Genomic DNA, 17,013 nt, shown 5'->3' on the forward strand with positions numbered 1-17,013 from the left:
TTATGATCAGGATATACCTTTTCTTGTATTATGTACACTCTTTAGTGTCGATGTCCCACCAAGACTTGAAGATGGGCAGCCATGCCCCTATAGCAGAGGGGAGGGGGTGCACACAGGAGACAGACTGTTGACCTGGGGAGTCAGCTCTCCTGAGAAGTGTAGAAACTCCACCAAAGGGCTGCAGTGCCATCTTGCCTGTACTAGGGCAGGAACTGGAGGTCAACTTCCGGCCTTTCTCTGGTGTTCTTTGCCATATAGAGATCTTTACAGGTCTCAGAGTGCTTACTGTACTTCATGTACCTGGTTTTATCTTCTCGTTGAGAAAGGCCTCTGATTCTCATCCCTGTTTGCCCATTGGTATCAACTGCAGAGCTTTTTAAAAATACCAACGCCTGGGCTCACTCAGTCAACTCCACTGTCAGAAACTGACTGGGGGTCTCTCCCTGCAATACTAGTGTACCTTCTACCAGTCCAAAGGAAGGCTGAGGGAAGCTGGCACTAGAAGAAACAGGTGACCACTCTGACTTTACAGAGAGAAGAAAACAAAGAATGTGACTTAAAAATTAAGATTTGGGTAGGTATAGAGAAGCATTTGGAACAAAGCAAGATCCCCATAAGAAACACAAGGACTCAGGATCCATTCTGATCACCCCAAATTATCCCCCATGAGACAGCACAGACACCTCTAAGATTCCCACACCTTTCCCAAGGTGCTGGGGCAGAAATAGCAGGTGTTCTTGTTAAGGTCCTGGGTTCACCTCCTTTTCCAGCCAAGTGACTCAGCACCTCCAGCCTATATTTCCTGAGATAGATAAAATGAGATAATGATGATCACAATACTACTGTGCGTCTATTCAAACAGTGAGTGCTTGCTGGGGGCCTACTATACACTGTGTGCTCTTTGGGCCTGGGGAACAACAGGGCACATCACAGACAGAGTCCTGTCCTTTCGGAGCTCACATACTTTTGGGGAAGGCAGATTCTAAACAAGATAAATAAAAAGAGAAAATAAGGCAGGGAAGGCGGACAGGGAGCTGGGGAGAATGGAGCTGAAATTAGAGAGAAGGTGGCCTGGAAGGTACCATTGATAAATGAAAAGGGGAACCACGCATAAAGCTGGGAGATGAGAATTCTAGGCAGAGAGAACAGCAATGGCTAAAACCCCAAGATGGGAAAAAACAGTTATTTTATTTGTCCAACAAATATTTACTGAGTGCCTGTTATATTCCAGACGCTCTCCTAGGCATTGTGCATTCATAAATGAATATTAAAGAGGTCTTTTTTGTCAACAGGTAATTATAATATATATCAATGCTAATGATAAGCTCAAGGTATTCTGGGAGGTCACTGGAGGACCACAGAATAGGAATTATTACAACACATTGGTGAAAAGGCCACAAAGCAGTGTGTGACCATTCTGCTGCCGAAGTGCTTATTATCATTTGTTGCAGTTTATAGTGAGTAATTATAGTGAGCCTTACTAATATTTTGAGGTGGTTGTTGCAGAAAGGGGCTCTGTAATGATGACAGAGAGTACAAAACAGCCATTTTTTCTGAATTTTGCAATAAGAATGCTTGACCAGAGCCCAAGAACTGTACCCAAGTCATGGCTCCACACCACTGGCACTAGAAATCTCTGAAAGAAACGAGGAAGGCATGTGACTACACTTTCCAGGGGAACTGACTCCCTAGCAGGGCCGTCTGGCCCACTCTCATGCTCTGCTGCCTCTACCCACCCACAGATTGCCCCAGGTCCTGCAAGACCTGCTCGTCAGCGGGGTCCTGCACCACCTGTCTGGAAGGCCAGAGGCTGAACAACCATGGGGTCTGCGTGCCTCACAAGGAATGCCCCCCCTCCGAGTACTGGGATGTGGAGGCCCTGGGATGCAAGCCCTGCCATACCAAGTGCTTCCGCTGTACAGGGCCCTCCGAGGACCAGTGTCACACCTGCCCCAGGCACAGCCTCCTTCTCAGTGAGTCGCCCTCCTCTGAGGTGGGCTTTATCTATCCCTCCATCTGGGAAACTACTTTTCGTGATGCTTGGCACCCAGTTAGATATTGGTGCCTTTCTTTTTAACTTTTTACTTTGTGTCTAAAATAGTTTCAAACCTACAGAAAAGATGGAAGAGTAAGAACAGTTCAAGACCACCACACATATGCCCTTTACCCACCTCATCCTTTGTTAATCTTTTACCTCACTTGCTCTACCATTTTCTTGTGCTTGTTTCCTCTCTCTCTCCATGTGTACGTATACATAATCCACAATACATTTTTTCTGAACCATCTGAGGATGTGTTACATACATCACGGATACATTCCCACAAATACTTCAGAATGTATTTATTTCTAGGAATAGGGATACTTTCTTACATAACCACAGCAACTAGCTGTCAACTCTAGTAATTTAACATTTATACAATACTTTAATACACCATCCAAATTATAATTGTGTCAATTCCCCTTTAGGTGCCATGTCTTTTTAGCCTCCTTTAGTCTGACACATTCCACAGAGGAAAACTGCATAGAGGATGCTGGGTCCTTCCGAAGGCACACAGTGTTCACACAACCCTCTTTGGTGATGTTAATTCTGGTCACCTGTTCAGGTCACTGTCCAATTTCTCCACTTAATAGTTACTGTTTTCGCTTATAATTAAAGATGCAGTTTGCAAAGAGACACTTTGTGAGTATGTAGATATTCAGGTCCTCATCAAAATTTCTCCTTGTCCTGGCCAGCTGGTTGGAGTACCATCCCATGACTGAAAGGGTGCGAGTTCCATTCCTGGTCAGGGCACATGCCTGGGTTGATGGTTCGATCCTTGGTCTGGGCATGTACAGGAGGCAACCAATCGATGTTTCTCTCACACTGATGTTTCTCCCTCCCTTCCTCTCTCTCTAAAAGCAATGAAAAAAAAGTCCTCAGGTGAGAATAATATAAATTTTCCCCCTTGATTTAGCATCTGTTAATTAATAAATCTTGAACAAAGTATGTCACAGTCTGGGGTTGGCCCCCTCCAGCATGTCACCTATGAAGGTTATTGCTAATATGAGGCAATGACCTCAGGTTTCCAAGGATACCATGATTAGGCTTAATTATGGTATGGAAGGAAAAAATGAAACAAAACTCAACTGAAAGAAGGAGCAGTGGAGGGGTATAAAAAAGAAAGACAGAAGACACAATATGCTCAAGACTTGGAAAGTGTTAAAATTCATCTCCCCAACCTGGTAGAGCAGACCTGAGAAGCAAGACACATAAAAATACGTGACAATGTTTCCTCTTCTTGTTGAGATGTCATCAGCTGGGGCACCATTCCTTGGCTAAGACACAGGGACAGCTATCATCATACCATTCCTGATCACCTCCTAACAGAAAACACTCCAAGATATCAGTCTTCTCTATCCATCCATCTTAGCTCCACTTACACAATTCCCAGTGAACTTTCTTCCAGAAGTTACTGCTTCATAAGATCATTCCATGCCCTGGTTGGTGTAGCTCAGTGCATTGAGTGCTGGCCTGCAAACCAAGAGGTCACTGGTCTGATTCCCTGTCAGGGCACATACCTGGGCTGCAGGCCAGGTTCCTCTATGGGTCCAAGCAAGAGTCAACGAATTGATGTTTCTCTCCCACATTGATGTTTCTCTCCTTCCCTTCCCCTCTCTCAGAAAAGAAATAAAATCTTTTCTTAGAAAAACATGCCAGATCTTTGTATCATCCCAACCACCAAGAACTTCTTTTCTAATCATCCTCAACCTAGAGCGCTACCAGTGATCACCTCAGGTGCCCCCACACAGACAAGGCGACGTCTTATCAGTACAAGGTTGTCTTCTCTTAAACTAGGGATACAAATCAGGCTAGAACTGAGACTTCAGTGCTAAGGTATAATACAGAACATACTGTGTAACCCTGCACACAGTCCCCCAAGGGCTGGGTACAGGACGTGATCAGGCCTGGCCTTCCCATATTCTCCCGCCCCAGCCCTCAGCACTGCCCTTTCAAGGGCCAGGCTAGGCATGAACTGGATGATTCCTCCAAAGGCTGTGGTAGACTGAACAATACTAAACACCCCAAAACAAGATTCACCCCCTAAAAATGTACATATCCTAATCCCCAGACCCTGAGAATATGTTACCTAACATGGCAAAAATTATTTTGCAGATGTGATTGCACTAATAGTCTTGATCTGGCAGGATTATCTTGGATTATCACAAGGGTCTGTATAAGAGGGGGCAGCATTGTCAAAGTTAGTAGTTCAAGGCTATGTGATGTCAGAGCAGAATAGAGAGAGAGAGAGAGAGAGAGAAGATGCTATATTATGACTATGAAGACAGGGAAAGGAGCCACAAGCTGAGGAGTGCAGGCGGCCTCCAGAAGCTGAAAAGGGCAAAGAAACAGATTCTCCCCCAGAGCCTCTATAAGGAGCATAGCCCTCTGGACCCATTTTAGAAATCTGAGTTCCAGAACTGTAAGATAATACAGCTGTACTGTTTTGCATCATTAAGTTTGTGGTAATAAGTTACGACAGTACCAGAAAACTAATACAGAGGTGTTTCATCTTTAAGAGATTAAGGACTCCCCCTAGTTAACCAGATACATCAGCTGGACAATGAACCATTGTCAACATCCATCTTTAACAAAACAGCCACCAAACAAACACTCAATGGGGACCTGGCCCTGTGCTAGGTGCTGGAAAAGAATGACATGCCCCTGCCTTCAAGCAGCTCAGAGAGTCTCCCAGTACATGGGTTGAGTCCACTGCAGCTCTAATATGATTTAGCTTTTCCACTAGTGACCGTGCTTTCTGCTGACTGGAGTTATGGAGAAACTGGCTTATGGTCTGATCTAGACTTGACCAGTGGCTAACACTGAAAACACAGGAAAGCCTGACTTCCATTCAGTAAGGTCAAGCTGAGATGGAAGAAGTTGCCTCTAAGAGCTGCATGCTAAACTGTAAAGCCAGCAAATTTCCATTTTTTGCTTTCTAATTGAAACACCCTCAATTTCCACCCCTAAATGTTGTTAAGGAAGAAGAATCAGTGGCTCCACTAGGGCTGGTGGAGGAAGGACAGGAGTGGTGTGGGGCTGAACAGCTCAACTCCAATTCACTCTCTGTACAGAGCAGAGGATTGACAGTTGTTTTTCTTTTAAAGATTTATTTATTTATTTTTAGACAGAAGAAAATGGAAGAAGAAAGAGAGGAAGAGAAACATTAATGTGTGGTTGCCTCTTGCACACCCCCACACTGGGGACCTGGCTGCAACCCAGGCATGTGCCCTGACTGGGAATCCAACTGACAACCCTTTGGTTTGCAGGCCAGCACTCAATCCACCAAGCCACACCAACCAGGGCCAGAGAATTTAAGATTTTAATTGTTAAGTACATGGGCAAAATAGAGTCTGTCCTGATAGAAATGTTTTATGTCTGGGCTCATGCAACTGAGGAACTGAAGTTTTATTTCATCTTAAATTCACTTAAATTTCAAGATCCATAGTGTGCAGACAGTACAGCAGAACTGAGTGTAAAATCTGGTATGTATTGAAGGAAATACATTCAAGACTATCTAGAAAGTTGAAATTGTGGGAAGGTATCATTATACTTTCTGCCTTCTTCAGGGAAGCCTTGACTCAGGCCCTGCCTTAAATGCACGCCCTCTCCTGGGAGGCCCCATACAGTCTCTGGCTCATTTGGACAGACTGGTTTCTGTTCTGCCCAACACGGCCAGTCCACTCTGACTTCTCTTTTCTCTCACCTTCTAAAGGCCTTATGGTTGATTCTATTTCTTAGATATTCTTCTTAGTTCCCAAGGATATCCATCAGCCCACAGGACACTATCTCATCCCTCCTGCATCCCCCGCCCCCTGCCATAGTAGAGAGTGGGGAGCATATAGAGGAGGTTTGGGAGACTTGTGTCATACTTGATACCAAGACAGACTCTTCCTACCTTGGCAGACACAACTTGTGTGCAGGACTGCCCTGAGGGCTACTATGCTGATGAGGACAACCACCAGTGTGCCCCCTGCCACAGCTCTTGCGGGACATGTGAAGGGAGACACAGCATGCAGTGCCTCTCCTGCCGACCAGGCTGGTTCCAGCTGGGAAAGGAGTGCCTGCCCCAGTGCAGGGAAGGGTAAGTTACTCAACACACTTTTCCCTCATTTAATCATGTAACCACTCCAGATCTCACTATTAGCAAACCTATTCTGCAGATGAGGAAGCAAATCTCAGAACACTTATATAGCCAGATTTAAGTCTCACTGCCAGGAAGGGACAAAGATGAGAGTCCACCCCGGCCTTATAGTCTCTAAAGGATTTCCGCCAGTTCAGAGTAACGGAAAAAGTAAACAGGAGAGGCCAGCAACTTGATGAGAGAACACAAAGGGTCAGATTGTTAAATCAGACTCATGGGCCAAACTTCACTAAAAATTCAAAGGTTACAAGCAACCACAAGAAGTGAGGCATTCTTCCTTTAGAGAAATCTAAGACATCGAATACAGGTTCTTTCTCTTCTGAATTCAGATTTGTTCAGATCACATTTAGTATGTGAGGTCTAAGCAATGTTTGTGTAGCACTGCTTTCACAAAAGAAATAATTTCAGTTAAATATCTCCATTTAACTCTCCACTAATTCTGTAACCTGCCATGCCCCCCTTAAACCCACAAATTAAGGCTTAGTTATCATAGACAACCTAAACACACAGGTGTATCCTTCTAAAAGCGTTTCACAAATAAGAAATCTCTATTATTTTTCTTCCAGGAAAAACTATTAGCATATTTATTAGAAAGTCTGCTGACAAGCATATTTGGAAGATGATTTGACTGGGTCATCCCTTTTTTACCCCTAGGCATCCCCAGTAAAAAGAAAGATTGATTACAGGCCTTTTGGTAACTCTTCCTTCCCAATAAGTAACCTAGAGCACTGAGAGTTTCCAGACCCAAACTGAAAAGCTGTAACCTTAAACTTTCCACACATGCTTTTGCCCAAATCGGCGCATCTCTTTAGTTCAATAGCAATCACTGCTTGTATGACTCATTTTAGTACTGTAACTGCCTTGCGTTTTCATTTACCTCATTCATTTGCTCATTCATTAAACATGTGCTTAATGAGGAACACCTTGTATGTATAAGATGAGTAAAGTACTCTTCCTCAAATCAAGTCATTCCATATTCTTATGCACAAGAAAGGGAGTATAATCCTGTGATCTAAATAGATTGCAGACAATGGAATTAAGAAGACAATTTTTCTACTGTATGCGAATTTGCCCATTGGGAAGACAGGCATGGATTGCCATAAATCTTTTTAATGGAGAATAAATAGGGTGTTAATAAGGTATAAGTGGAGATTTTTTGACTGAAATTGTTCCTCTTGTAAAATCAATGATCCACATACATTGCATAAACTTCATATGTTAAATATCTTTGCCTTGGAAAGGCATTTATGTAACTGTCTGCACCCAGTCCCAACACACACAATTATTTTAGTTTTTGACCTCAGAGCAGGATCTTAAAGGCCCTGGTGACTGTGCTTTCGCACAAGGTCAGGCTTAAGAGATTCACAGTCACCTGATGCAAAAGAGTCATCAAAGTAAGCAGGGTCACTGTACTCTTCTTTTAATCTGTTCCGGTAAAATCTCCATTTCTTTCTTTCAGCATTACCCTTTTTGTTTTTATTGAATGTATTGGAGGTGACTCTGGTTAACAAAATTACACAGGTTTCAGGTTCCCAATTCCACAACACACCATCGGTACAATGTATAGTGTGTTCAGCACTCCAACTTAAGTCTTTATCCATCATAGCATTACCCTTGATAATTTTTAAAATCTGCTTGGTATTGATAAGCTTTTTTCCCCATAGGGTCCTATTGATTCTTTTTGTCTTCATAATGTTAGTAAAGAATGTTTGTAGGATGCTCTAGAGTTTACACAGTATTCCCATTCACAATGTATGATTTGATTCTACAACTATCCTATGAGGTTGATATTATTCTCTCCACTTCACAGATAAGGAAAGCAAAGCTCAGAAACGTTAAATGACTTAGTCAAAGTCACACAGCTACTTATACATAGTGAAGTTAAAACCAAAAATGAGATCCTCTGACTTCAATCCTGTGTATTCCCTCCGTTCTGTACAGCTTTTCACTCTTCCCTGTTGCTTTCTCTTTGAAATCTTATATGATCTTTATCAATTCTTCAGTTCATGGTTGGTACTTTCTTTTGTTCCCTCATCATCTTGTCTCTCAAATACCTCAGAATTTCACTCAGTGACTTACTGTAATTGTTCTTCATCTAACTGCAGAAGGGGGAACAAGGCTTCATCTGCCACAAACCAGGCCACTGAGGTACAAGTGTACACACTCAGATCAGTGACAGGTAGCTAGGTAGAGGCAGGCTCAGCATTATATAGCCATGGCATAGTTTTCAACGAGTTAGTACAACTAAAATAATCTTAAAAAAAAAAAAAAGACTACTGGACCCAATAGTTTTGCACCAGAGAAACCAAGGGTCAAACCTTTGGGTTTCTAGTATAACTTCAGTGTGCAGACGTCCAGAGATGCCAAGATGGCTCAGATGGCCCTGTAGAATTCATCTCTGACAATGATTCCTGTTCCCCTATCTTATGTGAATTTTTTAATTTACCTTCAAATAATGCACTGCTTTGTTACAGTAGCACCTAACAGATAAGTTCAAATCCTATTTCCCACTTTACTAGCAGTCTCACCTTAAGCAAACTGTCTACATTCTCTGAGCCTAAGCTTTTACTATGTAAAATACAAATGTCATAAGGTTTACTTTGAGGATTAATCATAAAATAGTTAATTATCACTAATATACATTAATTACCCATAATGTATTAGGCACAGTTCTAATGTTTTTCAGGAATAACTTGTTTAACTTTAGGTACTTACTGTACATTACCCCATATTACAGATCTGAGACACAGAGAGGTTGTGTGATTTGTTCAAGGTCACACAGCTCATTAGTGGTATGGCTGGGCTTTGACCCCATGTAACCTTGTTTCAAAGGACAAGCTCCTAACTGCCACACTCTATCTAGTGTTTCATTTTTAGGTTCAATAAGATGAAAAATATTAAGTTTATGAAGTTCCTAGTGTACTATTAGGTATATAGTAGAAACCTAATGAACACTGATTGCTGTTATAGTTAGCCTACAAATATCTTTTCAATAGAAGTTATATCTGTTATTATGAAAACATCAACATCACTTATGTCATCTGCTATTTCCAGATGGTTTTTAAATTGAGAAATTAGAAAAACCACTCAGAGGAACATTTAAAATGTCTTCCATTCTGATTCCATTCAACACAGCTTAAAGCTTGAATTTTTCAAGTGGAGAAGCACAGGGCTGTATAGAAGGCAAAGGTAGTTAATAATTTTTGTGGTGCTACCACATGTGATAAGAACAAGGTCCTTTCATGTATGTTGTCTAACTTAATCCTCATAAATAGCAGGGGGAGACTGTAATGCCCAAATTACAGATAAGAAAACTGAGAATCATTAACTTTATTAGTATAGCTAGTAATAAATCTAATGAGTAAAGGTTGTGAGTAAAGAATCTAAATTCTTTCAGCTTATAAATAAATGGACACTGTGTGACTAACCGTGATTTTTCCACCACACCCAACTTAGGAGCAAAGCTCAGAATTCAGTCTCTGCTTCCCTCCTTGATTGCAGATATTACGCAAAAAACTCCACTGGACAGTGTGAGAGGTGCAACAAGAGCTGCAAGGCCTGCCGGGGCCCACGGCCCACTGACTGCCTGACTTGCGATACATTTTTCTTTCTGCTCCACTCCAAGGGAGAGTGTCATCGCACCTGCCCAGAGCATTACTATGCAAATCAAAGGACAAAGACCTGTGAGAGATGCCATCCGACCTGCCATGAATGTGAAGGTGAGGGTGCACCTATCATTTTGCATGTGTGAATGGAAAGGTACAGTTTTCCTTCCTGCTTATCCTCTCTTTTCTTCCACCACCTTTAGTGGTCCCTCTTGCTTGCCAACCTCATAACCAATCCTCTCCTGCAGCAGCACCCTCTGTATTCTGTCCGTGTCTGCAGCTGCCCTCTGACCTGGGCTGCACTGCTGCCACACTGCTGCCTCTTCAGAGTCTCCCATCCTTCAGGACCCAGACACAGGTATTGTCTCCTCCAGGAAGTGCTTTACACCTAGTCTGTCTTCCTTCTCCACCTGCTAAGCATGGAACCTGCTGCCTGGCAAAACTTAATATATTTTCATTATTTCAACAGTTACGTAGGATATCTGCCTCAAACTCTCCCAAGCTTCATTCCTGGTTTCCAGATACCTACTTATCTGCCCCTTAAAGACAACATGTCCCAGAGCAAACACAATCTGGGTTTCCTCTGATATTCACTCTTTCTGATAATGGGTCCACTCTCCAACCAACTGCCCAGGTTTGAAACCTTGAAGCTACCTACCCCTTGCCTCCTGTCCAACCTACCTGCCCTTCAACAATGGTAAACTTCAAGGTCTGTTAACTGTCTCTCCTACCCATTCTCTCTCCTAAGCATTTCTCTACTCAGATATCCTTCTGCATTCTCACTATCCTCATTCTCCTTTCTCATCATCTCTAGCCAACTTTCTGAAATAGCCAGCATGACACCCTGGCTCTGGTCTTGAGCTCTTCCCCCAGGTCGTCCTGTGCCAGAGTGGTCTTTCTGAAATCCTTATCTGCTCATTTTTTTTGCCATACCTTGACATATAAATGTGATCATGATAACTTCTCAACATTCAGGAAAGGAATGCCTCTGTAGATGAAAAAGGGGCCACATCCCAAACCTGACAAGCTCAGGGGAGGCCTGCATGGAGGGCCCTACAAACTTAGAGACCGAAAGTAACCACATAGGATGGTCTGAACATAAGAATTCCTAACTAAAAAAGAATCGTAACTGGCAGTCATGTCCCAGCCCTGCATTCTTTGACAAAGGTCAGTCTTTACTTTAAGTGAGTCTGTCTATTGTTTTTTTACACCTAAGATAACATAACTGTGAGATGTCAGAGTCATCTTCTTTTCCAGACTCCTCAAGCCACCAACTCCTTGCACCAGAGCATTGAACCACTTATTCCATAAATATCACCTCATGTGCTGTAAATATGAATTATTAACTATCCTGTACTAACCAGTGTAAACAAAGTATGTGCTTCCCTATTTTTCTTTTTGTCCAATCCCAGAAATTTCCCCACTTTGCTTTCTCCTATCCCCTTAACTATCACCAGTGGATTTCATGTAACTCATTACATCTCCTCCTTTGATTCTAATGTATAAAATAAGTTGCAAAACTGCCATTCACCAGAGCATTTTCTCATTCTGTTGAGATTTTGCTGCTTGCCAACTGTCAGTTTGTCTCAAATAAACTCATAAAAATTCTCTACAGGTTTGAAGGTTTCTTAAGTCACTACTTCGTACAATATTTCAACTGTTAAAACTTTTGAGGTTAATACTGATAGCTGGTAGGGTACATTCCTGCTATCCTTTCCAAAACTATGTTGGCTATTCCTAGCCCTTTTTCTATATAAATTTTATCATCAACATTTCCTCTAGAAAGCCTACCCTAACAACCTCCACTCTGTGTTCCTTCAGTACTCTGCGTTCATTCATCTGTCTACTAATTCAACAAATATTTATCCATGACTATAGCCCAGACAATGTCCAAACAACTGTGAACAAGACGGTCAAGATCCCTGCAGCCCAGAAAGCATATTTTGTAATGGTTTACTTATTCTTTGTCCCTCACTGCAGGCTAAGGTCATCAAAGGTACACATTATTGCCTTACCTTTGTAGCTCCAGCACGGAGCACTGTCACAGGGGCAGGCCGAGGCGGCGGGTCACATCAGGGGTGCCTCGGCAGACGGTGGCAGCACCAGGCAGGGAAGTCATGGGTCCCTGCTGGGATCCTGTGGGGACAGCCACAGGCTCCAGCCCGTGCCGCAGCGGTCTGGGATTCAGGCAGAGGCCCGGGATTCAAGCAGGGGCCCGCGCCAGCCCAATGCCCCAGCTATGGCATCGGTGACCCTAGTCCACGACTGGTCCCAGACAATGGAGTTGTGCCCTCTGTATGGCCTCCACCTCGAGCCCAACACAAAGATGACCATCCGTGTGGCCCTTCTGCCGCTGAAGCAGCAGGGAAGTCCACGTCCAACTGGGAAGTGATGGAAAGGCTGACGAGCAAGGAGTTCTCCGCCCTCCAGATTTCCAACAGCACCGCGGCCTTCATCTGCTTCAAGCGTGGGGTGGAGAACGAGAGTCTAGTCCAGTCGCCTGCCTCAAGACTGGGGCTCCTTCTTCCACGACGCCACTGGGAAAGGGGCCGTCAGGATTTCCCTGGAGGGACTGCCCGAAAAACAGTTCGCCCCGTAGGAAGGAGGCTCAGAGAAGCGGAGCGAGAAGGTTCCAGAGAAGGTGTTTGTGACGCCTAGGGAAGCGTGGAGCAGGGACATCCCATGGCTGGACCCCCACCGCGAGAGGTCAGGCCGAGAGGTCAGGCCGAAAGTTCCGCACGTTGTTTCGCGGGACCCTATGCCTTCCAGGGGTGCGTCCCGGACCGCGCATGCGTGGGCTTCGTGCGGGCCCAGAGCGCCTGCGCGGGGAATCACTGTATTGGTCACAGCGTGACCCGCCCGCAACCTCGAGGCTTCTTTTGAGTCTGCCAAACCCGGGACTGGTGCTTCGGCTAGGAAGCGGCAGTCCAGAAGGCAGAAACTTCAACAGCTGGAACAGCAAAGAGGAGAATAGTAAATGCCGAGGTAAAGAGGTGGAGACAGAACTAGAAGAATTAGAGAAAGAAAAGGAGAGGAGTTTCACAAGAGGGAACAAAAACAGACACTGTGAACTCCGTAGTTGCCAACGGTAAGGACCTCGGAAGCTACAGAGGAGAGGAAAAGCCACAAGAAAAGGTCAGACTGGAAGAGGGAAAGGTCCTGCTGGCTCAGGATCCTGCCGTGCCTCGGGCTGCCTGGGAGCCGCTGAACACTTGACCTGCACTGGGCTAGGGTCCCTTTGTTTCTCTGAAAAAACGCGGCCAGGCACAGCCTCTACTTCCCTCTGCTGGTTGCAACCATAATCGAAACAAATGTCTTCATACCTAGAAGGGGGAAGAAAACTGGAGAGAGTGACCCTCAGTGATATAAACATTAAATTACTCTTAACTAGCCCTGGCTTGTGTGGCTCACTGGATTGAGCGCTAACCTGCAAGCCAAAGGGTCACCCCTTTGGTTCCCGGTGGTGGGGTCACATGCCTGGGTTGCAGGCCAGGCCCCCAGTTGAGGTGGTGGGAGAGGCAACTAGTCTGTGTGTCTCTCAAACATGGGTGTTCCTCCCTTTCTCCCTCCTTTCCCTTCTCTCTAAAAATAAATATTTTTTTTAATTACTCTTAGCTAGAAAGTGCCTAGACTAGGAGACAATCTACACTACCCTGGGAATGAGCACATGCTATTCAAACCACCCCTAGCATTTCTTTTACATATCTCAGGGCATGGCGTTTCAACAGTATCCAATAGAAATATAATGCAAACCATACATATAATTTTTTAAATGCTTAGTAGTCACATTTAAAAAAACAGGTAAAATTGATTCATATATTTTAACATCAGAATAGTATCATTTAAACATGTAAACAACATAAAGTTTAGATACTTTACATTGCCTTTTTGTAAGTATTTGAAATCTGATGTTTATTTTACATTTATAGCCCAATTCAAGTTGGACTAGCCACGTTTCAAGTGCTCAATAGACACAGGTGACTATTGGCTAATGTATTAGATACTACATCTCTAATTTAGAACAATAGTTCCAAGTGACATTTTCAGATGAAATCTTGGCCTGAATCCTCTTGTGTAAATTGATCAAGGAAGATCTGCTCTGGTTGGAGCACAGGAGGTATCTCAGAATCCCATCTCATGCCCAGCATTTGCCTCGCCCCACCACTTCCAGACACCTCCAAGAAAACTCTACAAACAGTGGTTCACGCTCTTCATTCACTTGCAATTAACTCCAACTTTTGAAATAATTTCCCTTCTAAACAAACTGCATTAAGTAATTACTAATTTGTGTGTGGGGGGGGTTCATTCCAGAGCCATATATATAATTGCTGCTCAAGACTTCGAATCAGAGTAAGATAACAAATGAGAGATTACATTGAATTGGGGGTGCAGTGAGTGGTAGAAAGTTGGCATTGTCATTGGCCACATCATGGTAAATATTGGCTTTCTGTTATGTTTTTGAAAAGCTGAAGGTATCCCTGGTACCACCATTACTGAATGTGTGGGGCTTTTTTGCCAACTAGGATTTCCAGTTAAAATACTGTATTTTCATCTGCTAAATCTGAAAACTATAATCCCAACCCCTAGTGCAGAGCAGTAGGCTAGTGGGGAGAAGAAGAGGAAAATTGGTTTCTAATCAAGATCAGTCAACCATCATTAAGGTCATTCAATCAAAACAGAACACCAGCTTTCTAAGACTTTTGTGGGGATTAGAGAATTATTAGTGATGTTGTACATATGGTGTTTTTAAAAAGTATAAATTTCTTTTTTTTAAAGATTTTATTTATTTTTAGGGAGGGAAGGGAGGTAGATAGAGATAGAGAGAGAGAGAAACATCAATGTGCGGTTGCTGGGGGTATGGCCTGCAACCCAGGAATGTACCCTGGCTGGAAATCGAACCTGGGACACTTTGGTTCCCAGCCCGCGCTCAATCCACTGAGCTACACCAGCCAGGGCTAAAAAGTATAAATTTCTTTAATTGGGTTTGAGGTTTCCTGGGTAGATTAAGGATGATGGTTTTCTAATCCCAAAAGTTCATCAATACAATCAGACTATACTATTCAGTACTAAATGGATACAAACTAGCGAACCATAAAAGCTTACAGAGGAAACTGGAATGCTTCCTACTAAGTGGAAGAAGCCAATCTAAAAAGGCTACATATGATTCCAACTACATGACATTCTGGAAAAGGCAAAACTATGGGGACAGTAAAATGATCAGTGGTTGCCAAGGACGGGATGAAGAGGATGAACAGACTGCGCACAGAAGATTTTTAAGGCAGTGAAAACACGGCATGATACTATAACAATGGATACATGTCACTATACATTTGTCCAAATTCATAGAATGTACAACACCAAGAGTGAACCCTAATGTAAACTATGAGCTTTGAGTGTACAAAATTTGGGGACAGGTTTTCTCTTGAGCTATATGCTGACTGAAAAAAGTATGAATTCCTTTTTTCTTAAAACATTATCATGAAAAATAAGAGGAAAATTTCACAACCTACATAAGTAATTTGTCAACTAGATTGTATTTTATTCACATTTGACTCCCTAATAATATTAGGGTATTTAAACAAGTGTAAAAACACTGAGCTGAAGGGGAGAGGGACCAGGGGGACAGCACACCAAGGCTTCATATGTATGTATATATGTATACAACTGGTTCTTCCATAATTAGCTCATTTCTTGCCTTTACACATTTTACTTTTTATTTATCCTTCTTACAAAATTTTTTGAACTAAAAATCCAGGCTGAGAAGCCAAACACTCCTAAATCTCCTGAGCTCCCTCTCTCTGTGTGAATAATGCCATGAACAGCCCCCAAGGAGGTTGCTCAATCAATTCATTGGTGAATTCATCCTATGGGGGTCAGTCCAAGGGAGAGCAGATGGTGAGCTGCTCTGAATTTTAAGGAAATACCAGAGCTGTCTTTATAGGCCCCAAGGCTCCTGCAGATCCTTAGAAGCAATGATAAATGTAGGATGTTAAACTTAAAAACAATAGAAAACATTCTGGAAACTTACAAACTGCCTTTTGCAAAAGAGTCTGGGTGCCCTAAGTATGGAGGTTTTGCAATAAATCAATGGAAAAGATGTAAATGGAGTTACTGATTTGTTACCCAAGGTGACAGGTAGTACCTTCCGGGATTGCCCAGGATCTAGACCTCAGCCAAAATGCTGCTGGTCTTCAGAAAAATATAACCAACCTTGAGGCACACATTTTGCAGCCTAACATTTTTTCCTCTTTTAATTTTTAATTTTCCCTACCCTTAATTTCTCTTCATAAAGAAAACAAAAATCAAAACAAATCCCACACTTCTATATTTTAAAATTGGAGTAAGAGATGTAAGCTATATTTTAGAAAAATGTAGGGTAGGAAAGAAGGAAGTTGGGGAAGATTAATTCCTTCATCAGAGACTATAATTATGTTCCAGAAATGTAGGAAATTCTGTATGAAGCTAAAAGTAAAATAAAAATAGAATGGCTTTGAATTTATATCACTACAGGCAGCCCCAAGCAAAGAAGCAGTTGAGTAATAAAGGTTTATTCTCTAAGATGTTGTTTATAGCTCAAAACTCATTTTCCATGGAAACATTATAAATGATTGAGCTTGCAGATCAGACTTGAAATGTTAACTCTGTAGTGAATTTTCAGGACAGGATTCACAGTTCTAATTCGAGTTTAACTAACCACTGTTTACAATAATATGCTTCTGATTGGAAGACCTATGCAAGTTCCAAGTCACAGTGTCAGGCACATTTCCATGTCCTGTGTGTCTCTATGCTTGTTTTAAAGTTCTCAGCAAAAATGTCAGGGCCTTCCTAAGAGAATAAACTAGAACTCAGGTCTCTTGTCTCCAAACACTTTCCAGAAGTCATCCTTTGATAGCTGCATGGAAAGAAATGCTTGGGTCAGCCATTCTCTGGGTCTCTGAGTGAGGAAAAGGGAATTACCTCCATAGGAAAGAGAGTCTATAGCTCCGGCCTTCTACGTGGTGGTTCCTGCGCTAAAGTAGATAGTAGGACAGAAAGAGCACTGGAGTGTGAGTGAACAAACCTCAATTTGAATCATGACTCAACCATTACCTATGTAACCTTGAATGAGTGATTTCACATATCTGAGCCTTAGTTTTATTTTTTAAAAAATAAACAAATAGGACGTCAAATTTCTGAGAGGACAGCTTATTGTTTTCAAGAGAATTTCAAAGGAAACTATCACTATC

General features: G+C 42.7%; 1 protein-coding gene across 2 annotated transcripts in view; it reads left to right on the plus strand.

The window, feature by feature from the left end:
- The window catches only part of PCSK5 (proprotein convertase subtilisin/kexin type 5), a 419,139-nt gene that overhangs the window by 392,495 nt on the left and 9,631 nt on the right, over nt 1-17,013 (plus strand). For both annotated transcript variants that reach the window (XM_045840308.1, XM_045840309.1), the window contains 3 exons: nt 1,743-1,973; nt 5,945-6,122; nt 9,684-9,901. In XM_045840308.1, the coding sequence (XP_045696264.1) occupies nt 1,743-1,973; nt 5,945-6,122; nt 9,684-9,901 (627 nt within the window). The remainder of the gene's footprint in view (nt 1-1,742; nt 1,974-5,944; nt 6,123-9,683; nt 9,902-17,013) is intronic.

The sequence above is a fragment of the Phyllostomus hastatus genome, unplaced genomic scaffold (assembly GCF_019186645.2).
Source record: "Phyllostomus hastatus isolate PE091 unplaced genomic scaffold, TTU_PhHast_1.1 phas_contig_34, whole genome shotgun sequence".
Taxonomy (NCBI): Eukaryota; Metazoa; Chordata; class Mammalia; order Chiroptera; family Phyllostomidae; genus Phyllostomus; species Phyllostomus hastatus.